The sequence below is a fragment of the Rhincodon typus genome, chromosome 7 (assembly GCF_021869965.1).
Source record: "Rhincodon typus isolate 14 chromosome 7, sRhiTyp1.1, whole genome shotgun sequence".
In the NCBI taxonomy this organism is placed as follows: domain Eukaryota; kingdom Metazoa; phylum Chordata; class Chondrichthyes; order Orectolobiformes; family Rhincodontidae; genus Rhincodon; species Rhincodon typus.
In genome coordinates, this window is record NC_063338.1 from 71,312,651 (window position 1) to 71,338,182 (window position 25,532).

General features: G+C 39.6%; 1 protein-coding gene across 1 annotated transcript in view; it reads right to left on the reverse strand.

Moving 5' to 3' along the window:
* LOC109911043 (low-density lipoprotein receptor-related protein 1-like) overlaps positions 1 to 25,532 on the reverse strand; it is a 1,753,343-nt gene that overhangs the window by 396,175 nt on the left and 1,331,636 nt on the right. Inside the window, exons 38-41 of the mRNA XM_048599379.1 lie at positions 21,494 to 21,620; positions 21,181 to 21,332; positions 20,792 to 20,916; positions 18,357 to 18,728 (exon numbers count right to left, since the gene is read on the reverse strand). Coding sequence (XP_048455336.1) covers positions 18,357 to 18,728; positions 20,792 to 20,916; positions 21,181 to 21,332; positions 21,494 to 21,620 — 776 coding nt within the window. The remainder of the gene's footprint in view (positions 1 to 18,356; positions 18,729 to 20,791; positions 20,917 to 21,180; positions 21,333 to 21,493; positions 21,621 to 25,532) is intronic.

Consider the following 25,532-nt stretch of genomic DNA (forward strand, 5'->3'; position numbering starts at 1 on the left):
CGCCGACCTTGAGTAAGCACCTACTTATTTTACTGAGCAAGAAAAGAACTTGGAATCCGTAGCTGCTACATCGACAGAGGTGGCGTCGGCAAGGTAGGCCCAGCGGCAAAAGATGGCATCAAAGGATTGGTGAATTAATTGTTGGTTGGGTCCAGTGCTGGCAGCGGCGAAGTGGTGGTGGAAGGGCATCATAGCACCATCCATGAGGTGGGCCCTGTGGTGAGAGACGTGACTCTGATGTTAGTTGGCAGGCACAGCTACTGGTGGAGGAGTATTGGTCAAGTGGCAAAAATGGCGTCTGAGGCTCAGCAACTTTGATGATTGCTGGGAACGTTGTAGATGATGGCAAAGTGGTGGCAGAGGAATGGCTGTACAGGCATCATTGATGGTGATGAGCTGGCTCAGGACCGACATATTCTCTTCGAGCGATATATCTTTTTGTTTCTTTTTTGCCTTACTCTTAAATTATTCCAAATGGCACCATATCATGGTGACAAATGAAAGTTTTTGCTGTATGTTATTGTATTCTTACTGTAAAAAATATGTGACAGTAAAATCAAAATCAACTTAAATCTTCCAGCACATGCATGTGTACCACCCTGTGAGTCCAACTGATGATCCTAAGTTGGTTGTCAGGGTAATTTATCACAGTTTCAGGATTAGCCAGTAGCAGAATCACATCAAATGTGAGACATTGTGTTCTGAATTTTGCAAGCACGGGCTGATTAGGTTCGGTCAGTGTCTTTTTTCTAGCAAATAGTCAAAGGGACATGGTGTTTGGTGTGATTTACAACTCTTTGGAATGTACAGCTCACATACCTGCCTTCGCACAGGCTCTGAAATTCATATATCACATTCCTCATATGTGTGATAGACAGAATGTCTTTTTGGGTTGGCAGCTTCATCCTGTAAATGGTGAACAACATTTGTATTGCTACATGCAGTATAAACTGTGCTCTGCCCTTAAATTTGTATTCTTGCAAAATGTTCTGATGAGCGCAAGGCAAAAAGCTTTGATCAAATGTTTATTTTTAACAATATTCAAGTTCTATACCCTCAAAAGACTACTTGCATACCTGAGACAGAGGTAAAACAAAGACCAAATTGAGTATATCAACAACATAGTTCGTCTTACAGGTAAATTAAGAATAGGAAAGATTTCTATGAAATTCTTCAAGAGTGCATTAAACCCAAAGTTGTACCAGTTTTAATGTCCAAATGGCAATGCAAAATAAGACATAGTACCATGACTGAATAAATGTTTATGCAAGATTAGATTGAATGGATTGGAAGTAAAATTACAAACTTATGCCATGCCTATGCCATGCTGAATTTATAGAATATAGAGCATAGAAAGTACAGCACAGGAATGGATCATTCAGCCCATGATGTTATGCTGAACATGTCACCAAAAGAAACTAATCGCTTCTGCCTGCCCTTGGTCCATATCCCTCCATTCCTCGCATATTCATGTGCTTATCTAAAAGTCCCTTAAATGCCCCTACTGTATCTGCCTCTATCACCACCACCCTTGGCAGTGTGTTCCAGACTCCTACCACTCTGTGTAAAAAAAACCTGCCCCTCACATCTCCACCCACCTTAATGCATGTCCCCTAGTATTAGACATTTCAACTCTGGGAAACAGATTCTGACCATCAGCCCTATCTGTCCATCTCATAATTTTATAGACTTCTATCAAGTCTCCCCTCAGCCTGTGCCACTCAAGAGAAAACAACCCGAGTTTTTCTAGCCTCTCCTTATAGCTCATACTCTCTAATCAGGGCAGGATCCTCGTAAACCTCTTCTGCACCCTTTCCAAAGCCTCCACATCCTTCCTGTAATGTGACAACCAGAATTGAACACAATACTCTAAGTGTAGCCTAACCAAAGTCTTATAAAGCTGCAACGTGACATCCTGACTCTTGTACTCAACTCCCCCACCAATAAAGTCAAGGATGCCATGCACTTTCTTTACATCCCTATGCACTTGATTAGCCACTTTCAGGGAGCTTTGGACTTGAATCCCAATATCCTTCTGTACATCTATGCTGTTCAGAGTCCTGCCATTAACTGTATATTTTTCCTTAACATTTGATCTCCCAAAGTGCAGCACCTCACACTTACCCAGATTACACTCCATCTGCCATTTCTCTGCATATCCCTGCAACTGATCAATATCCTGCTGTATCCTTTGACAACCTTCTACACTGTCCACAACTCCACCAATTTTTGTATCATCTGCAAACTTACTAACACACCCATCTACATTTTCACCTTAGTCATTTTTATGTCACAAACAGTACGGATCTTGCGGAACACCACTAGTAACAAACCTCCAGCTTGAAAAACATTCTTCCACCACGGCCCTTTGTCTTCTATGTGCAAGCCAATTCTGAATCCACGTCGCCAAGTCACGGTGGATCTCATGCATCTTAATCTTCTGGATGAGCCTATCATGACGGCCTTTTTCAAAAGCCTAACTAAAATCCATCTAAACAACATCCACTACTCTACCCTCATCGATCACCTTTGCTACCTCCTTGAAAAATTCAATCAAATTATTAAGACATGACCTGCCCTGCACAAAGCCATGCTGACAGTCCCTAATTAGGTCATGCTCTTCCAAATGTACATGAATCCTATTCCTAAGATTTCTTTCTAATAGATTCCTAACCACTGATGTGAGATTCACCTGTCTATAGTTTCCTGGATTATCCCTATTTCACCTCTTGATGAAAGGAACAACATTAGCTACTCACCAGTCCTCCAGGACCTCTCCAGTGACGAGTGAGGATAAAAAGATCTTGGTCAAGGCCCCAGAAATCTCCCCTCTTGTCTCTCTCAGCAACCTCGTGCAGATATCATCATGCCCTGAGGACTTAACCACCTTAATGCTCTTCAAGAGACTGAACACCACTCCATTCTTGATCTCAAAATGCCCGAGCATATTAGCATGCTTCTTACAAATCGCATTCTCCTCCATATCCTTCTCCTGGGTGAATACGATACAAAGTGAATACGATACCCACAACTTCTGCCTCCAAGCACAAGTTCCCTCCTTTATCTTTGAGTGGTCCTACCTTTTCCCAAGTTATCCTCTTGTTTTTACTGCATCTCTAGAATACCTTGGGATTTTCTTTAACCCTACTTGCCAAGGTCATTTCGTGGCCCCTTCTTGCTCTCCTAATTCCGTACTTGAGTATTTTCCTGCTTTCCTCATATTCCTCACAGGCCCTGTCTGATTTTAGCTTCCTAAACCTTACATATGCTTCTTTCTTCCTTTTGACAAAATTCACAACCTCCCTCATTATCCAAGGGACCCTTAGCTTGTCATTCTTGTCCTTCCTCCTTACTGGAACATGCTGGCCTTGAACTCTCACCAGCAGGTCTTTAAACAATTCCCACATGTCAAATGTAGACTTGCCTGATAACAGCTCCTGCCAATTAACACTCCCTCCTGCTTAATACTGACATAATTTGCCCTCCCCCAGTTTAGTACCTTCCAATAAGGTCCTGACTCATCCTTGTTCATACATATCTTTAACTTGAGTTGTGATCAGAGTTTCCAAAATAGTCTCCCACTGAAAGGTCAGTTACCTGGCCAGACTCATTAGCCAATACAAGGTCCAGTATAGCCCCTCTTCCAGTCTGACTATCCGCATACTGTTTCAAGAAACCCTCTTGGATGCACCTAACAAATTCTGCACCATCTAAACCTCTTTCTCAAAGGGAGTGCAAGTCAATATTGTGGAAGTTAAAGTCACTCACTATGACAACTTTGCTCTTATTGCATCTTTCCATAATTGCCTGTTTCTTTGTTCCTCAACTTTTCTGTGGCTGTTGGGGACCCTATAATATAATCCTATCAGAGCTATTGTACCCATCTTATTTTTGAGCTCTACCCATATTGCCTCAGTAGATGAGCGCTCCAGTATGTCCTCCCTGAGTGCAGATGTAACATTGTCCCTGATTAGTAATGGAGCACTTCCAATTCAGATTTGATCTGAAATGAGCAATTTTTTCAATTTTGCTTTGATCCATCTATGCCACAATATTGCTTCAATATATGACAGTGCCATAAATCATATGTATTTAGAACATGCCTACCACAGACTTAAGCAATGCATCTAAAGATGCAACTGAACATGGTAAATCTCTCTGACTGTGTTCTGTCTGAAAGCAATGAATTTGTTTTTGCACCCGATTATAATTTTGGTGGACTTTCATCTCACCTCAAAAGGGAAGAGATATTTGCTGCATTTGGACACCTCAACTTCCAGTTATTCCACCACAAACCAGTGTCCACTGAAGACAACAAATCCTTGAAGGACTGCCTAGCTAATCTAATGCATGCTTATCGCGGGATTGTGAATGACTCATCCGACTTTTACATGCAGCTTGAATCTCTGGCAGAATCGCGAGGCCTCATGTCCATAATGGACATACATACCAATAACCTGAGAAAGGGACTGGAATAGTCATCCTTACAAACATGACTATCTCTTCTAAATCTGCGCCATTATGAACCACAGGTTAAATGTTGTGTCCACTGGACCTGTCACTCTGTGTAACCAGGGAACCTTACTCAAAATCAAGTGAAAAAAAACCTTAGCTTGACTAATGCAAGAGCAATTAGCTGCTGGGTGATACATGATTGGGTTTATCCTGTCGTCTCACTGAGTCCGTATGTTCATGTTCTGCCCAAAACAAACAAAAGGTTATGCCCCTTTATGGTCTTTCTTATCTATGGCCAACTCAGAAGTCACACGATGCCAGGTAATAGTCCAACAGGTTTATTTAAAATCACAAGCTTTTGGAGCGCTGCTCCTTTGTCAGGTGGTGACAAAGAAACATGTTTCTGAAAGCTTGTGATTTCAAATAAACCCGTTGGAATATAACCTGGTGTTGTGTAATTTGTTCACCTCAGTCTAGTACTGCCATCTCTGCATATGACCAATTCAGCACAACATGAACTGGTCAAATGGTTAGACAAACTGCTACAACCAATCTTGAGATAGAAAGAACTGCAGATGCTGGAGTCAGAGATAACAAAGTGTGGAGCTGGAGGAACACAGCAGGCCAGGCAGCACCATAGAGGAGCAGGAAAGCTGGCGTTTTGGGTCGGGACCCTTCTCCAGAAAATGAAATATTATTTACAACCAATCTTGAGCAGGTTCTCTACTGACACAGTGAAGGATTTCTTCATATTAGTGAAAATCAGATAGAGTTGCAGATCTATAACAATGTTGTGTCTGTGTTCTCATTTGATATTGATAATCTATTCAAAAATGCATATCTTATGGAAGTCATGATGATCTAGAGCCATCACCATTGCATGATTTGGTATTCACAGAATTTATAAACTCATCAACTGATTCAGCTGAGATCAATTTGAATGGTAGCAGCCATATCCAAGTACAAATTATTCCCATAGGATCTAGCCTAGGTCTAGCATTTGGAAATAACGTTGTTGTGTACCGTAAGAAACGTATCTTCGAAGTAATGACACCTCACCTCCTGCATATTACATTTTTCCAATATGTAGGTGATATATTTTCTTTATTTGAATCCACAGTTGCAAGAAATAATTCCCTTATATTCCTTAGTGAATACTATCCTGTACTCAATTCACGTTCAAAATGGAACAGTCATGTGAGCTTCCTTTCCTCGATGTCCTGAACTGTCTATTGTCAACCTACATTCACTGGTTAGTATACATGTGTTGGGATTCTTACAGTTTGGTGCATGTGTGCTCTAATAGCCTTATCAGAAACTTCACAAACATGGTCCAGGCCATTTGTTCACTGTACAAGATTGATGCTAAAAGAGGGTGCATCAAAGCCATCCTGTAGAATAATGGATACTTTATCAGATGATTTCGCATTGTGTATCACACAAATTCATGGAAAGCCCCAAGATGGTCAACCTTGGTCCTAAAATGTGCCCAGTCTACCTCAGATTACTCTGGAAGAGTAAAGCATTGCAAATGTTTGAGCAATAGATGAAGCTATCAATATCACACTGTTACTATGCAGTAGCAACATGAGTGTAATACACTAATAACAGGATGCCACTGTCATGCTAAAACGATATTCTGTCACAAAAATAAGCAGTGGGGTATATGAATTTTAATGCCTGCATGATACCAGAAATGTAGGCCATAGGTCTCAAAGACTGGCAGTTCATATCAAACAGCATGTCCCTTTGGGTGTTTGCAAAATGCAAAATTCTAACTGTGCCCAGTCAGTTCATACCTGCATTAGAAGTGTTTCTGTATTTGGACAACATTTGCTCTAAATCATGAATGTCTGCAAAAATATGCTGACAACCAATTTAACATAAGGAGTCAGACTTATACCACGGTGCACGTGCTTGCACTGATGGTTACCTGGCCTTGCTCTTTGCAGTCAGAAAGAACATGTACATTCACTGTGCCTGTTTCAACTCAACAAAATAAGTGGCAGTCATTTTGCCACTAGCTATCAATCAGCATTGTTGCATTCTCCATGACAATGCCTCTAGCAGTCGGAGTCTATTTGCCAGTCAATCAGCAGTCTCCTGTCAGGCAGGATAAATGCTGGTTTTATCCTTGAAATTTCATTCTTGTGAAAAGTCCTGATGATTGCAAGATGTAACATTCACAACATGCATCTTTTTTCAGAGATACTTAAGTTGTGTGATACAAATGAGTATTTGGATTGTAAGTCTTTAAATCAATGTTAAAAATTGTAAAAGTCACAGCATATGATCCAGATGACATATTAATATCTGACTCTCAATACTGTTGAGTACAAAAGAGCTATTTATCAGCTGGGAAATGTATTCTATCACATCTAAACACTTACATTTGCTGGTAAATTAAATGGTCACTTAACCTTTAAGTACAGAATTTCATGACTGATTATTACATTAAAATCTGACTTAAATTGCCATTCACTATCTAATTACAAAGTTGATGAGATCTTTTAAGCTTACCTGTCAACAGCTTCCTGACTCCACAACAAACTCACCCTGCCATTGATGTTGCATTAATTGACTTGGCTGACAACTTTACAGACACATCTTTGCTAAAGATCTTAATCTCATGAAAATTGAAAGTTGATGCAGGTATTTAAAAGGCTCAGCCCATCATCACTGTCAGTGCATGTCAGCTCATGATTCTTCATGTTTGCTGCATCAGTCAATATGACAGCCAGCAGCACTCAAATGGGACCTTTAGATTTGGTCCCCACGTCCATCTTTGGCTATTCAGTACTTTTTTTGTTTTTAAAGAGTTGTTTTGGTAATAAGGGCCAGGGTTGCCACCTTCTGTCCCAGAATCCAATAGCGACAGCCATTCTACTGCCTTTATCCTGACTGTTGAGAGCCATTTGATAAATTATTGGACTAATATGCTGAGAAAAAAATAGCACAGTAGAAAGGGAAAATCCAATCGTGCAAATTAGATAAAAAATTATTCAATTTTGTGCAGGATTCAGTGGAAGATCCAGGACACAATCTCCCTTTATCCTGTGATATTATCCTTGTAACTGGGCCTATAAATGGATAATGGTCTGTCTTCTCTATGGATCTGTTTCTGGGTCTGCCTGAAAGGAGAAATTGAAGAGGGTCTTCATAATATTTGCTCTCGATGCATTATAATTTTATGTAATTCTCTATCATAAAAAAAAGTTCATAGTTTTCAATCTCTTCCCTCTCCTCTGCCAATCATTTATGTGGTCTTCAGCCTTCATTGCTATTCCTGTGCTTGTTTCAATGCCATTGATTCTCTCACACGTTGCAGAGGTTGCTGGATTTTTCAAAGTTGGTTTTTAATACTAGCTTGAAGGAAAATGAAAAGAATGGTCTAGAAACCTTAAATCACCACTAAGTTTGTAAAATGTTGTTATTTCTTACGAGGTGCTGCATTTGAAACTTATATTCCAAGTTGGAGACAGAGGGGAGGTTCAAGATAAGAATCCTGTTCAGCTAACTTCGGTAAGACAAAGAAACAATCTCATTTGAAGTAGTAAGAGCAATAGAACACCAGCTATTTTAACACAAAAGAGGAAATCAGGTCAGAAAGGCATTAATACAGATATCATTATTTCTTTCCTGAAAGAGAATGATTGTTTATTTTGAGGTTTGAAATACTTTGCTCACTAAGGTTTTAAGTCCAGCTGTACATCTGATTTTTAGCTGCTTGATTGTACTGTTCATGCCAACGGAAGGTATCAAGCAGTACCTGCTCAGCAATAACCTGTTCGCTGACTCCAAGTTTGGGTTCTGCCAGAACAATTCAATGCCTGATCATATGACAGCTTTGGTTTAAATTTGGACAAAAGAGCTGAATTCCAGAGGTGAGGTAAGATTGACTGCCCTTGATATTAAAGCCCGCATTTGAGTGGGTGTGGAATGCTAGCAAAACTGGAGTCAATGGGAATCAAGGAGGAAAATGTAGCTCTCATTGCAGTCATATTTGGCATATTGGAAGATGGTTGTGGTTGTTGGACATGAGTTATCCCAGCTCCAGGATATCTCTGCAGGAGTTCCTCAGGGTGGTCCTTGACCCAACCATCTTCAGCTGCTTCAACAACCCTCCCTCCATCATAAGATCAGAAACGTGGATGTTAGCCAATAATTGCACATTATTAAGCACTATTCATGATTCCACAGATACTGAAGTAATACAAGCCTAAGTGCAGCAAGATCTGGACAATGTCAAGGCTTAGGCTGAAAAGTGACAAGTATATTCATACCTCACAAATGCCAGGCAATGACCATCTCAAATAAGAGACATCTAACTATTGTCCCTTAACATTCTATAGCAATACCATTACTGAATCCCGGGAGTTACCATTGACCAGAAGTTGAACTAGACTAGCCAAATAAATACAATAGCTATAAGTTCAAGTTAAAGGCTAGGAATCCCGCAATAAGAAACACAACTCCTGACTCCCCAAGGCCTGACAACCATCTGACAGACACAAGTAAAGTGTGTGATGGAATGCTCCTCACTTGCCTGGATGAGTGCAGCCCCAACAACATTCAAGAAGCTTGACACCATCCAGGACAAAGCAGCCTGCTTGATTGGCACTATATCCACAAACATCCACTCCCTCTACCATCGACACTTAGTAGCAGCAGTGTGTACTATCTACAAGAAGCACTGCAGAAATTCACCAAAGATCCTTCGACAGAACCTTCCAAATCCATGACCAATATCATCGAGAAGGACAAAGGCAGCAGATGTATGAGAACACCACCACTGAAAGCTCCCTCTGAGTCACTCCCAATCCTGATTTGGAAATATATTGATGTTCTTTCACTGTTTATTCATCAAACATGTGCTGTAGGTAGACCCACAATGCCCTTTGGGAGGCAGTTCCACATGTACGGCAGTCATTCAAGAAGGCAGCTCACCATCATTTTCTGAAAGGCAACTTGGGATGTGCAATAAATGCTGGCAAAGTCAGTGATGCCCATGTCCCACAAGTGAATTTAAAATAAAAGAAACATTGAGATTGGGATCAGAAGTAGGCTACTTAGCCCATCAAGCCTGCTCCCTCAATAACCATGATCATGGCTAATCCTGTACCTCAATACCAATGCCATACCCTTGCTTTTACCCCAGATGCCACAAATCTTTAGGTTCTAGAAATCTACCTGTTTCTTTCCTGCACATATACTCAGCAACTTCACCGCCACAACATTCTGTGACAGTGAATTCTGTAGATTCACTACCCTCCAAATGAAAAATAAATGTGAGTTCAAAATAGCCTGCAAAGCATCCCGAGATTGTGGCAGCTTGATTTTTATTCATAGGCCATGGAAACATCATTCCCATATTAAGTCTGTCCAGCTTTCTCAGAATTTTATACGTTTCAACGATATTCCTTCTCTTTCTCCTAAACTCCAGTGAATACAGGCCCAGTTGGCACAATTTCTCCCCATATGACAAATCTGTTCGCCCAAGAATCAGCCGGGTGAACCTTTGCAGTGTACCCTCTCTGACAAGACTATAAAACCATAAGATATCAGAGCAGAAATAGGCCATTCAGCCTATTGAATCTACTGTTTCATTCAATGAAGTTGTGGATGATATGACAATCCTCAACTCCGTGTTCTTGCCTCATCCCCATAAGCCTCGCTTCCTTATCCATTAGAAATATGTCCATCTCAATCTTGAACATACTCAATAACCCAGCCTTAACTGCCCTCTGCAGTAAAAAAATCTCTCCCATAAATTGACCACCTTCTGAGAGAAGAAAAGAAATATTCTCCCCATCACTGTCTTCAATGAGGAATCCATTATTCTGAGATTTTCATAGAATCCCTAGTGTGGAAACAGGCCATTTGGCCCAACAAACCCACACCTGCCACTCCAAAGAGCATCCCACCTAGACCCATTCCCTACAACACGGCACTTCCCATGTCTAATCCACCTAATTTACTCACCCCTGGATGCTATGGGCAATTTAACATGGCCAATCTGCACATCTTTGGGCTGTGGGAGGAAACTGGAGCATCCAGAGGAAATCCATGCAGACACTGGGAGAATGTACAAATTCCACACAGACAGTTGCCCGAGGGTGGAATCGAGTCCGTGTCCCTGGCGCTGTGGGGCAGCAGTGCTAACCACTGAGCCACTGTGCTGCCCAAATGGAAAGCAAGGTTTGCTGACGAGAACATCAAGCAAGAAAGCTCTATCCACAGCAATCCAGAAACCTGTCGATGTAACAAAGGAGCGCACTGTTCCTGCCCGATTTCAAACCGGGGACTTTTCGCATGTTAGGCGAACGTGGTAACCACTACACTACAGAAAGGCGACATTTTGCCCTCTGGTCCTGAACTCTTCCACAAAAGAAACAACCTCTCCACATCTATCGCGTCAAATCCCCTAAGTAATTTAAAGACATCAAGGAGTGTGGTGAGAAAGTAAGAAAATGGTATTGAGATAAAGGTTCAGTCATAATCATATTGAATGGCACAGCAGGCTCAGAGGGCTGAATGACCTGTTTCTGATCCCAGTTTCTTTGCTTCTATGCTAATCTTATATGTTTCAGTTAAGTTTCCTCTCATTTGTTCAAACCCCAATGAGTACAAGCCCAACTTTGTCAACTTTTGCTTGCTGCATCTGTTTGCTTGCTTTCAATGATCAGTGTACAATAGCATCTAGGTCATTGTATACCTCAACTTTTCCCAATACATCACCATTTAGCTACTCAGCTAATTCATTGAAAATAGTGTTAATCCTGGGCTGATCCCTTTACTTCCTGATTCGAAAGTTTAAAAAAAAACTTCCAACCTCATCAATCTGCAAGAATCACCAGAAGAAAAAGCTTTATGGCTTTATGGATTGTTTATATTTTTGTAATTGAGCAGAATTTTGCTTTGTTCTAGTAGAAATTGTGGCTTAGATCTTCCGATTGGAAAGTAGTAATGATAGCAAAGTATACTCAGTATCCCTTGGAAGCACCGATGCATTGAATACCCATAAATTGTTCAGAAAGTTTAAAGTTCTGATGATGAATTATCAGGCATTTGGATCCCTCTAGAAAAGTCTCAACACTTCAAAAGGTTTTGACTCACTAAATTCAATCGTATTATTAATATTAATTATTTAGATGAAGGAACCTAACGTAAAATCTCCATGTTTGCAGATGACACAAAGCTAGGTGGGAGTGTGAATTGTAAGGAGGATGCAGAGATGCTTCAGTGTGACTTAAACAAGGTGATGGATTGGGAAAGGGGATGGTGCAATATGACTTCAGTGTTGTTGAACACCAATCACTGAAAATAAGAATGCAGGTGCAGCAGGAAATGAAGAAGGCAAATGGTATCTTGGCCTTCCTAGTGAAAGGATTCAAGTATAGGAGCAGAGATGTCTTTTTGCAATTGGATAAGGCCTTTTGAGACCATACCTGTAGTATCGGTTTTGGTCCCCTTACCTGAGGAAGGATACTCTGGCTATGTATAAATGAAGTTTTTGGGATGGCAGGGCTGATGTATGAACAGAAGCTGGATAGATTTGTACTACATTCACTGGAGTTTAGAAGAATGAGGGGTGATCTTGAAGGTATGAATAAAATTCTAAGAGGGCAAGACAAGTTAAATACTGGAAGGATGTTCCCAATGACTGGTAAATCCAGGAACAGGGGCCGCAGTCTAAGGATACAGGGTAGGCCATTTAGGACTAAGATGAGGAGAAATTTCTTCACCCAGAGAGTGCAGATTCTGCAGAATTCTCTGCCACAGAAAGTGGTTAAAGTCAACACATTGAACGTTTTCACGAAGGAGTTAGATATAGTTCTTAGGGCTAAAGAGATCAACGGTGTGGAGAGAAAGCAGGAGCAAGGTACTGAGTTCAATTGACAGCCATGATCATATTGAATAGTAGGGCAGGATTGAAGGACAAAATGGTCTATTCCTGCTCCTATTTTCTATGTTTCTCTGTAACTCTGACAAATCCACCCTAACCCTTCAACCAATTATGTTCCAACCTACCATGATGCCACCACACACCCACACACATCTGCCACCCTAACCACCGTACCAATTGGCCACCAAAACACATCACCCTACAACCTGTCACCATTACCCTCATCCACTTAGCTTATACTCTTCCCATCTCTCCATAGCTTGTCAAAGAGTTTTTGGGACTAATAAATCCCAGAATATGGAAGTCACTAATGTAAAAACAGGCCCTGGCTTGTCTTTCAACAATGATCCTGTGTTACAGTGCAAGACTTCCAAGACAGATATGCCTTCAAATGTATGATGGGGCCTGATTTGGATATGAGGGTTAGAAATAGTGAACACCACTGGTTTGGCGGTGAGAGCGGGCCAGTGAGGCGGCAGTAGTCAGTGGCGAGAACAGGCCTTTCACATGGTGGTGGCAGCGGAAGCCTCCCGGGTGTCCTAGCGATTGGAGCAGTGCCTTCACCATTGTGGAGATAGGACTTGGGGCTCTGAGATCTGGACTTTTCTTTTTTTTTTCTTGCTTACCTTTTGGCTCTGTTAAAATCTTTTAATTCTAGTTTTTGTAACCAAGTGGGCACCAGTGAATGGCGACATTGTGTGTTTTTCGCTGTAGCTATATATTCCTATACTTAGTACATGTGACAAATAAATAAATCCAAATCTAAATCTAGACCTAAACCTAGGCAAGGTAAGATAAAAGGAGTAGAGTGGGTAGCCAACAGTGATTGCTTTTGCTTGGAAGATTCGGTCTGTTATGATTTGCCTATGTTTTACATATAAATCACAGTACAACCCGACCTGGGAATGATACAGTACCATCTAATATTAAGAACAAAAAATTATTTGACACCTTAACTGGCTTGCAATTATGAAAGTCACATCATTTGTTTGGTCACTTACTAAGAAAAAACTCATCTAATTACGTAATTCAAATACGAATTGTAAGCTGCTTACAGAAGATTAATTTACAGCAGATAATTATCTGTGTAAACTTTCAGCATTTGCTGCTGCATTAGTTTAACATTTCCCTAGTTGTTGGATTTTTCCTATAATTCAAACCATTAAATATAAAATCTACCTTGAATAATCCTTCACTAGGATTTAATATCTCAATAATCAAAGTAGACGTTGCACTCTTGTCGCAATGATGTACGCCTTATTCATAATCCACTGTAAAACTGAGTGCGGTGTCTATTTTATTGCTTATTCTGTTCAAAGAGATTAACAGATGAATTGGAAAATAGCAGTGCACATATTCCATAAAATTATTTTTCTAAAAATATGATTTTGTCATCCGGTATGAGTCACAATTTATGTTTATATGTATAGAACATATATATGGAATGTAACAACAGATATTTCCATGGACTGTGATGACTTAGATTTATTATTGTCAACATCAATTGAGTGTGGCAGCACCAAGCAAAGCTTTTAGTGTCAAATATATTTTCCAAATGTCTAGGAAGCACTTACATTTGGTTTTAAAGCTTTGACAAATGTAAAAAGAAGATAGGAATCTATTATCAGAATATTTCTCATGTCCCATCAATGTTCATGTCAAAATCCAACAGTTTGGGCTAACTAACTTTCTGTCAAGTATATCACTTAAATAATGTCAGTGTAAATCTTCAACCTCACCCCAGATCATAACAGGACAAAATAGATTACCCTTGTTTGCATTCAAAGGATGAATGTTTGTTAGGTTATGTAATGAAAGGAGACTTAGTCTCCAAGATCTATGAAATAGAAAATTTATTCCATACAATTAGGCAAGCATATTCATTGCACATATATTCCCCTGGGTCCATACTCAAGTGTCATGTGATTTTTCTTTGACCATAAATAAAATGTGAAAAATTTAATAAATAAACTGGAAACAACAAACAGTCATTGCCTACACCACAGTTTTGCCCTTCAAAATACAGAAATAGTCACCAATATTTCATAGAAGCTATACTTTAGAGCATACTTGAAGGTATCTCATATATTTTTACAGCTTCACTTTTCTGACAGAGGCTCAGCTGGCGATTAATACTTTCTGCCACACAAAGCAGACTATTCAATCTTTAATTCACTATTTCTGCAGTTAGTTGATCCATGCAGAAAAAGGGATGTTATAATTCTATTCAACAGCTTTGGTGCAGGGAAGGAAACAGTACTAGTGTCCCATCTTGTTGGCTAACAGCAATTCAATTGCAAGTGCTGTGTTGATCTGTCTCTCATGTTCAAATAGCTCGTCAAAACAGAATCAGACATTATTGCATTAGAGGAACAAGCCATATGGTCTTTCAAACCTGCCTTAGTTCTGAATCCAAGTCTTTTCTCACTCTCCTGTTTGGTCCCCATGTCTTTTATTACTCTTTTTTTCCAACCTATTTTTAAAAATAATTTAAGAACGTATATTATCTGGGTTCAGTTATGAATTGAGACTTGGGTCAAATCATGGAAGATGACCAGCAGCTATCAAGTAATATCCCAGCCATCAGTCAATACCTTGAAGAGTGCACTGGGAGGAGGGAGCAGGTGGGAGAAAGCACATTTTAACAAAACTGTGCAACTTAAGATCGGTCATCAAATGAAATTATTTTGTTTTAGTTATATTGAAAGGAAAAAATTATTTGGAATGTGGAAAATAAAAATTTTGATAATTATTCCATTTACATGCTGTAATCTTTGTTCTTAGCTCTTAGCAACAATTTGCAAAGAAAATAAAATATTCAAATTTTTAATATTCATTCACAGGATTAGGGCATCACTGGCTCGGCAGCATTTATTGTCCATCAGGCAGTTTAGAGTCAACCACATTGCTGCGGGTCTGGAGTCACATGTGGGCCAGACCAGGTAAGTTTGGCAGTTTCCTTCCCTAAAGGACATTAGTGAACCAGATGGTTTTTCCAACAATTGGCAATGAATTCACGGTCATCATTAGACTCTTAATTCCAGATATTTATTGAATTCAAATTCCACCATCTGCTGTGGTGGGATTCAAAGCTGGGTCTCTAGAATGTTATTTGGGTCTCTGGATTAACAGTCTAGCAACAATACCATTAGGCCATCACCTCCACACCACATGACATGCAAAGCTCAAGTCATGCAAATAGCCTACATTAAGCACATTGAGACACACATGTTTGATGAGTTTTGAATTTTTGAAGGGGTAAATATATTTTCGGGTCTTTTAAGTTTCCAAGCAACATTGAACCTTACGTCAGGAACGCAGAGTTCAGGCAACTCCCAACCCTATGAACCTAAACAAGGATATTTTTGTCCTAAAAGTTCAATATGCATTTTGCAGTGGTATGTTTCCCTGAGTGGTGGTCTGGGAAGCCCCAGATTAAAATAAAGGTTGCCTTGGTGCACCAGCACTGTGATGAAGTTTAACTTTACAAAAAAAGTCTCTCCAACCTTTAACCCTTACATCTCCAACAGTCTCACTGGTCACCTATACCAACCCATTCTCCTCATGCCCCCAACCTTTCATGGTTCCTTTTGCCACCCCTCCAAGACAAACCCCAAAATAACTCCTTTAGCCCCTCATGCCTCCTTGCTAACATACGCCCATCCATGTATCCTCTTGTTGTCCTTTACAGTCCCAGTGCAAACTTACATCAAACCACCCTCCCATTCACCACCATTTGCCTTCACATTTACAACTCACCTTATATCCGCCAAGACCAGACCATAGGACTCATGCTTATATTAGATGAAATGTTATTAAATAAGTGTCTCTTGCTGACATTTCCACATTGAAAGAAACAAAAACATTTCATTCATAAAAATCCATTTAGCTACATTTTGCATTCCTTCAACTAAACAATACGTTATGACAGACATTTTATTCAAGAACACAACAAGCACTGGAACCCATAGTCCCACACCAAAGATCCAGTATAACCATTTGTGGCTGTTAATGTGGGAAATTGAACTGAAGATTCTGAGAAATGAAACACAGTCCACTGTGATCAGGGATGATTGTGAAATCAGTCATGTAGTAGTAATTCTATAATGACAGTGCCCAGGCTTATGTCAAGAGACACTGAAATAACAAGATTTCTCTAATTATTTGCAAGGCAGGACATTTAAATGCTTTGAATGCTTGATAATTCCCTTTGACAACTGCCTTTGAAAGATCTTTATGACACTTTAAACATGTTTTATTGATATTGTTGAAATCCTGGTTGACAGTTCCCTTTGACAGGTCCTCTGGCAGCTCATTCCATACACGCACCACCCTCTGCATGAAAAAGTTGTCTCTTAGGTCCCCTTTAAATCTTATCCCTCTCACCTTAAACCTATGCCCTCTAATTTGGACTCGCCCACCCCAGGGAAAAGCCCTTGTCTATTTATCCTCTCCATGCCCCTCATGACTTTATAAACTTCTATAAAGTCATCCCTCAGCCTCCGACGTTCCAAAGAAAATAGCCTCAATCTATGCAGCCTCTCCCTCTCGCTCAAATCCTCCAACCCTGGTGACATTCTTGTAAATCTTTTCTGAACCCTTTTAAGTTTCACAAAATCCTTCCTATAGCAGGGAGACCAGAAATGAATACAGTATTCCAAAAGTGGCCTAACCAATGTCCTGTATAGCCGTGACATCACCTCTCAACTCCTACACTCAACGCACTGAACCTTAAAAGCAAGCATACCAAATGCCTTCTTCACTATCCTATCTACCTGCAACTCCACTTTCAAGGAACAAGTTTTCTTTGTTCAGCAACATTCCCCAGGGCCTTACCATAAAGTGTATAAGTCCTGCCCTGATTTACCTTTCCAATACGCAACACTTCACATTTATCTAAATTAAACTCCATCTGCCATTCCTTGGCCCACTGGTCCATCTTCAAATTAATTTTACAGTAATTCATTAAAGCACCTCTTATATGCACATATGTGCCTATTTTTAACCATTCTAATTTGGAAGTTACCTTCCCCCAAAGGTGGCCAAGAACCACATCCAGAATGATGACTTACCTCTCCAAAGCCATATCTTGGCTATTCTAAAGAAATCAAAAAACTTCAGACACTATATGTGCAAGTTCAATTTGAACATTTTGGATTTCACATTCCTAGGCTACCAAAGTCCTATGTCAGGCAGTTTTCAGACAGTTTCGGCATGATGAGAAGATTTCCATTGACAATCTGGACCATTCATTTAACACTTAGTGTCATATTGAATTTCTGATGCTACCATAATCATGATACAAGTTAGATATAACCATTGAACATGTCCTAGATAAAGGTAACTATGTGTAAAGGAAAGTAGGCGATAGGTTTAGATAGAGGATCTGGATCAGCGCAGGCTTGGAGGGCCGAAGGGCCTGTTCCTGTGCTGTAATTTTCTTTGTTCTTTGTTCTTTGTTCTTTGAAACGTGGCTGTATTGATGTATTTGCACAATGGCAGCACATAACAAGGTTGCCATGTTTTTGTTGTCCCTGCATTGGCCAGAGGTAGTAATGATGAAACTTTTGTTTAAACTGCCGGTAACAATTTTCTTGGCCACTCTAGAGAGCCATTAAGAGATATTCACATTGACATGTGACTAAGCTCAGGCTCTTTAAGGAGACAACGTTTCCTCCCTCTTGAGCATTAATGAGCTAGTGCTTTTAATCACAATCATTACAACTTCATGGTCACTTTTACTCTCACCAGTTTCTTATTTTTTGGATTTTGAGAAGCAAGTTCAAATTCTCAGGTTAGTCAGTGCCTTGTATTACTAGATCAGATACAATTCGTCTGCAGCACTGTAATCCTGGAGCAAGCAGTGAATGAACATCATGCATCTATGGATTTCTCGTTTTGCTGATTGAACATCATAGTCAAAGAACACATCAATGATTATTGGTAAAATATATGTAATAAGAGTAATATTCATTCATTTCAGGCATATACTTACTCTCCACAATTACTCTTCTGCCTGTCCAGTCATCGTTGATTAGCTGGATATTTCCAAAATGAACATCACTCATAAATATTCGATTTGAGCCCTTTGAATTTTGCCGGTAATCAAAAGTCAAGGCAATCACATTTTTGAAGTATTCCGGTTTTTCATATGGCCTTATTGGAGGGTTTAAATTAGTTTCATCTGTAAGGTGGATGCTCTTCAGTATTGTTCTCTCCGAATAGATCAAGTACCCATCATAATCATGACAGCTGGCTGCATCCGCAGCAAGGACACTGTATGAACATGCACAGGTTTTTTGACCCTTTCCACGGTACAAGCAAAGCTGCTGGCATCCACCATTGTTCTTTGCACAAATATTGGTACCTGTCATGATATAGTTTTGCATTGTTAGATCATCCATATTAGTAAAGTAGCATTGGCTGACTGAATATATGCAGCAGGGAGAAAATACAAAAGGATTTTGAACTCAGTACTTTTGGTCTATCAGGGAAGTGGTATTCTCTGCTGCATAAAAATGTCTTACCAGTTTAATTTCAGACTTAATTGTTTACTTTATATTTTCCCAAGCAAGGGAATAAATCATCAATTATTTCTAAAGTGGAATGGGTGTAAGTGTGTGTTTGCAGAATTTGCTTTCATTTCAAATTTTCTACTGTGGATCTAACTTCATTAAGTTGATAGATACTAACCCAGTATTCCTGCTCCGTGCTATAGTTTTGGACCTCCAACAGATTTACTAACTGTTCCTCTCCTGGTTTGCTCAATTTCTGCAAAAATAACTTTAACTGCCTAACACATGGTACGTAAAATAAGCATGTACCAAAATGTCTAAGATATGTAATAAGGCATGAAGGTTGCTTGGATTCTAAAATTTAGGTGTACATAATGCAAAACTTGCTAAAAGCTAAAAGCCAGAACTTGTATAACCTCTAACAAGATCTAAGTTGTAGAAATGCACGCTTCTCTCTCTCAACGTTCATGTAAATATCGCTGGGATTTATTACTTGATGCAAAAATGCATGACTAGGCTTATACATAATCCAAAATAAGCGTGGACTAGTTGGGCATGAAACACTACGACTTGAATAAGTTTCAGGCTCAGGATACTTTAACAGCAAGACTTCATTTAAATATTGCACAGCCAGCAGGATAAGAGCAGAGTATTTTAAGGCAAGGTCAAAATTCACACTACACCAAGTTATAGACCATCAGGTAGTTTTTGGCTGTGTATCACCTGCCAGGTAAGAGAGGACCAAGAGGTTGTGATAGGGTCATACAGAGAAGAAGGCATAAATCTGGAGCAAAGGTGATTAGGTCTTAGGAAAGATCTCACGGGCCTTTCAAAATCACTAAGTAATCCTGTTCAGGCTACAGGAAAGGGTTAAGTTACAAAAAGGGCAAAACATCTTCCCATTTTAACTGATGATATTCTTGATGCCTGCCAAGCATTAAGGGTTAAAACTGAACCTACTTTATCACCCTTGGCGCAGTGTCAGAGCCATTACCTCTGTGCTAGAGTTATCAAACTCTACAGGACCAGGTTCACCTCAGCACTCTTGTTTATGCAATGCCTTGTCAAGGGCATGGGGTACACTGGGTGTGGGCTGCTGTTTTGAACCTGCTCCTACTAGGGGTACTATTCTGCCTCGTGCCCATATGCAAAAAAGGCAGAGAGGAAATCAGCCTTACAGATACGATCATGCTTGAATATCTGAGTGGCAGCCTGCAACAAACTAAAACACTGGAGCTAACATTTGTAATAAAATATGTTCTTGTTCTGATCACCCAAATTGATACCAATATGAAGTGAACACCATAATAATAGCCACCATCATATTTTTAAGAACTCTTCTTTAAGGCACATAGGCTCGGCATTTTCTCAGTCATTTATGTTACACTATGTTCCCATCAATTCCTCATTTCCCTTTCATTGATACTACTTTGTACTTTCACAACCAGCTTGCATCTCCAGCTGGGATTGTCTGACAGTAGCTCATAACTCAGACTAAAATGGCAAACCATTAATCAACTTCAAGATGAAAACCTCCTTTAATCATGCGAGCAGTTAAATTTACTTTTTCTAAAGGAAATGTGTTTGTAGCAAATTGAACTAATTCTACAGCTTGATCCAGATGTAATAACACTAATTTCACAAACTGGGAGAATTGAATTGTCAAGCACATAATGACACATTGCTTAATTTTGAAAGATTATCCAAATACTTTTTGTAGTTAATTTAACTGCATTGAAACATTAGGCACTTGACAAAATCCCTCAAAGAATGTTATTTTTTGGCTAAAATAGCATACCTTTTCATAATTGTTCTTCAACTCTTTAAATTTCACTAAAATTGAGGTATCTATTCAATGTATTCATATCGTAATTTCAAATGTCTCCCATGCAAAACACTGAAAAAAAAAATAGACCTTTCTCCCTGGCTCGGTTGAAAACCTTCACACCCTTCAGATTTACTCCAAGATGGGTTCTCACGGTAACAGCATCAGTAGCATTGTTTTTGTGCCCTCTTTTGATGGACCCGTTGGCATGTGCTCTGTCAAAAGTTCAAACAAGTAATTAGCACAATAATTTAATTAAAGTAATGATTTACCATCGTAAGGAGACACGGGACCTTGTCAGGTTGTTAGACACTCCTGTGGCTCAAATTCCAATGTTAAAAATGGCTCACCTCAGGAAATTATAACCATTCAGGATTCCTATTATGACCTTGCTCGTAAAGAGCTAATCCTTTACAGATTGGAAATCAGGCACTGCAAGAATATTTTGAATCCTGAACACTTATGGGAAAATAAATTACCTGTCAGACCAGAAGATGTAAACCCCGAAGACTGCAACTGAAAACATGTCCATGTTGTTGCCTGACAGCACAATCTCTCGGTTTTCTCCAGTTTCAAGATCAACTCTCTCTATCTTGTCTGTACGGGCATCACACCAGTATAATTTATTTTCCTGTGGATCAATTGTATAGTAAACATCAGCAGAATTTTATAAGTTGTCTAAGCATCTTATTTAATAAAAAAAATACAGAGCTCAAGGAAGGAAAAAAAATGCTTAAACATGACCGAAGAAAAGGTTGTAGACATTCTTTGGAGAAGGCTCAGTAGTCAAACCTCATAGTCAATTGATATCCCATTTGGCCAAGCAATATTGGAGCTCACGAGGACAATTTGTTCTGATCCATCCAAACGTGCTCTACCAATACAAGGCTTCCGCCCCCATTCTGTCCAGAACATGAATCTATTGAAAAGATAGACAAGAAAATATGTATTATAAAATTCTCAAATGATTATATGCATGATTATGAACTGTTGTCATAATCGTTCAAAAAGCTAAGTCCTCTGCACATTCTATACTCTGTGTTCTCATTATTTGCCATTGACCCCTGCTACATAATACCTCTACAACTATATTTTTAATATCTTTATTGAGCATTCAGTGTATACAATCAGAATACAGCATTGATCAAAACAGAATGTAATTGGTCTCCCATACAAAACAATAAAATACAAAATGAATGGACCTTTTCTGCTAGCTTGATTGAAAACCTTCACACCCTTCAGATTGACCCCAAAGTGAGTTCTCATTGAGTGCAGAATGAAAATTGTGTCACAGAGGCTTGTATGATTGAGCACACGCATATAATGGCAACCCTGTAGAGTAAACTTTGAGGTTGTACATAATGATTAAACTGGAAGTTAGAATGTATCAACAGGGAAGGTACATTATTTTAGAAGGTATATAATTCAGTTAACAAGAAAGAAAGCTGAATTACCCTTTATATTATTTCAAAAATAGATTTGGATTTTTAAAAACTATGTTTCATTCAACAAATCAAATATTATTTCTGAAACTGTACACTGCCATGATGTGAATAGCTAAAGTCTCCTTACAGAAAAAGTGACAAATCTTTATTTAGCAGATGAAACAAAATCTCAGCAGAGACTCAACAGACACAAATCAATGCCTGAAACAGGCCTGTCAGTGTCTGCCAATCAGTTCAGAGAGATATTTCCTGGGGAATTAAAACATAGATAAAGCGTCTCAAAAGTGGCAACCTCGAAACTGAGTCTGTGCTGCACTTTGGGCCTTCTGGTTTTGGAACAAACGCCCAGAGGCATTTCAGAGTACCTGAAGTGTAACTAGATAAAAACTGACAGTGATCAAATCTAAGTTTAAGGTAGCAACATTAAAGCTGGACATTGCTTTGGATAAGGCCACAATTTAAAAACTGTCTTCACCTCAGGTCACTGACAGAAACACTCAGGGCAGAATTTGTACAGAGAAGTTCAACTCCATGCCTTTTGCCGAGCTGCGTCAGGTAGGGTCAAAGGTCACTCCAACCACTGGGATAATGGGTTACAACAGGCGTACAAGGTGAATGACTACTGCATCACTACAGCAACTGGCCCAACAAGCCAATACATTTTTAAAAATATATATTATTGGCCCTTAAAATTCTTGCATGGTCTGCTCAAAGCAAATTCGACTTTTTGGACATTGCAGATTTTCAGATAAATGCCTGAAACCTATTGCCTCTTGGTCTTTCTCATGATAATCTTTGTATTTTAGAGAAAGATTAAATTCAGCCACAATTTTAAAAAAAAGGGAGCAGGTCTTTATGTTTCTTGGATTTCTCAATCAGTACAGGTCTGGTGGGCCAAATGGCCTACTTCAATGAAATATTCTCATAAAGCAAATTTTAGAAAGGAGGGGGCTGGATTTTCTTTTATTCATTCATGTGGGTATCACTAGCAAGGCCAAAATGTATTGCCCATCACTAAATACCCAGAGAGCAGTTGAGAATCAATTGCATTACTGTGGCTCTGGAGTCACGTGCCAGCCACACCAGGTAAGAATGGCAGATTTCTCTGCCTAAAGGGGCATTAGTGAACCAGATAGGCTTCCCCCTAACAATCAGCAATGATTTCATGGTCATCATTAAACTCTTGTTTCCAGATTATTATTGAATTCAAGTTCCACCATCTGCCGTGGCAGGATTTGGGCCCAGGTCCCCAGAATATTCCCTGAATCTCTGGACTAATAGCCCAGTGATAATATCACTAGGCCATCACTTACCAGGAACCGGATTCCTTGCCCCTGGTTAAAAGACAGAACAGAGCCCACCGAAGAGAATACCAACTAAAAGATAACTAGGTAGGACTTCTGCCTTTTTGGATCAAGAAACTTCACTTCACAGAGAAGCTGGCCAATCACAGGCTAATTAGATTGGTATTTAGGAGTGTGTTTGGTGATTTACTGTGTGCCAAGTTGGCAAGTTAGGGGAACAGATAGGCATTTCTGTGGCTAAAGATGCCATGACAGTGTATTGCCTCCCTGGTGCCAGGGTTAAGAATACAATTAACCGGCTGCAGGACATCCTGAAAGGGGAAAGTGACAAGACAGAGGTTTTGGTAGACATTAATATCAATGTTATAGGTAGAATAAGCTATTTGGTCTGACATCAAGAAATTAGGGAGCTAGGCAGTAGACTAAAGAACAGTCCTCAAAGGTTGTAATCTCTGGATTACTGCCCATGCCACATGCTGGCAAGTATTGAAATTGGAGAACAGGGCAGATGAATGTGTGACTTAGGAGTTGAAGCAGGAAGGAAGATTTTAGACTCCTGGATCAATGAGTGCAGTGGGTACACAGCATAGGAACCAAGGCAGAGGAAATTCAGCCATGTGAGTTTCAAAGGAGTAAGGCAGGATTTGAACGACCCCTACTTTAATGCGAGGAGTATTATAGGTAAAACAGATGAGGTAATAATGAACACATGGGATTATGATGTTTTTGCCATCACAGAGACATGGTTGAGGGAGGGGCAAATCTGGTAAATCAACATTCTGGTTTATAGGATGTTCAGGTAGGACAGAGGATGGTCCAAAAGAGGAGTTGGGTGCATTAATAGCCCAATTAAGGGCTTCAAACATGCCCATTGATAGTCTTCCTGTGCTACACCACCTTAAATAATTGCAATGGCAAGAGAGGCAGATAGGTAGAAAGTGGATAGGTCAGTACTAGATTTAACAAGTCCCCCACCCCACCTTCAAATCCAGCACAAAATTTGCCTCATAAGAGAAATACCCAGAAATGTCCTGGATTATTTAGCATTAATTTACATTTAATTAAAATTAACTTTGTATTACATTCAGAAGTCCAGAAGGTGGTGCTCATTTAGCAGCTGTTTAGTTTAAATTACGTTGCTAATACATTAGTAACCCCCTCCCTGCTCGTCATGTTCTAATCATTGCCTCTGGAGTACTTGACAAGCTTAATGCACCTTTGGTAAATTCAACCAAATCGATCTTTCCTGTTGAATAAAAGATACTCATCTGTACCTGAGAAGAATTTAATACAATTTCCTGCAGAAATAATTGTGCAATAGTAACTATAGTTTTGGACAAATTAACCATAGGCTTTATCCCTTAGATGTTCAGTTTATCACCAATTCTAAACTGTAGCTCAGTATTATCTTGGAGAGAAACAGTACTCTAAGTGAACTATTTTCAATTTGAAACACCCTTTCCCATAGGGAATTAACATAGAATGCATAATTCCCCTTGTTGGAGAAGGGTGATATGCTCTCATCCCTTAACATCAGATTCTTTGTGGTTCTGGGTTAGGTAGGGGTAGGCAGTTTTCTGATTCCCTTTCAGTTGTTACCACTTTCAGAACGTTCTGCTGAAAGTGATGGTAGCCATGTACCATATCTGACCAAATGTATTTGAAATGATGGAGTGACAGTATTAGTCAAACATTGCAGGTTTATTTTTTGCAGTTGTAGAATTGCTGAATGCATTAAAAAGCATTCTCTCTGAAATGAAATCATAGGATGGAAGGGAGCTTAACATTTGTTAAGTCTAGTGACTTAATGGTACTTCCAATGTTGACCTTTTTTAAACAAAGTTTTAACTTGATTGTCAATCTTCTTTATGCTCTGGTGCCGTTTAAGGTCTGCAGCACAAGCTTCTTCCTTAATTACTACACACTCTCCCAATCCTCTCAGCTGTTCAAGACAGCCAGGAATTCTGAACAGGACCTCCTAAGCTATCACAACAAGGCTGATCCTAGAAAGTCTAGGAAGGTCAATGGGGGAAAGCCAAGTGGATGGATGCCAACAAGATCTTGTCTCATCATCATAAAAGC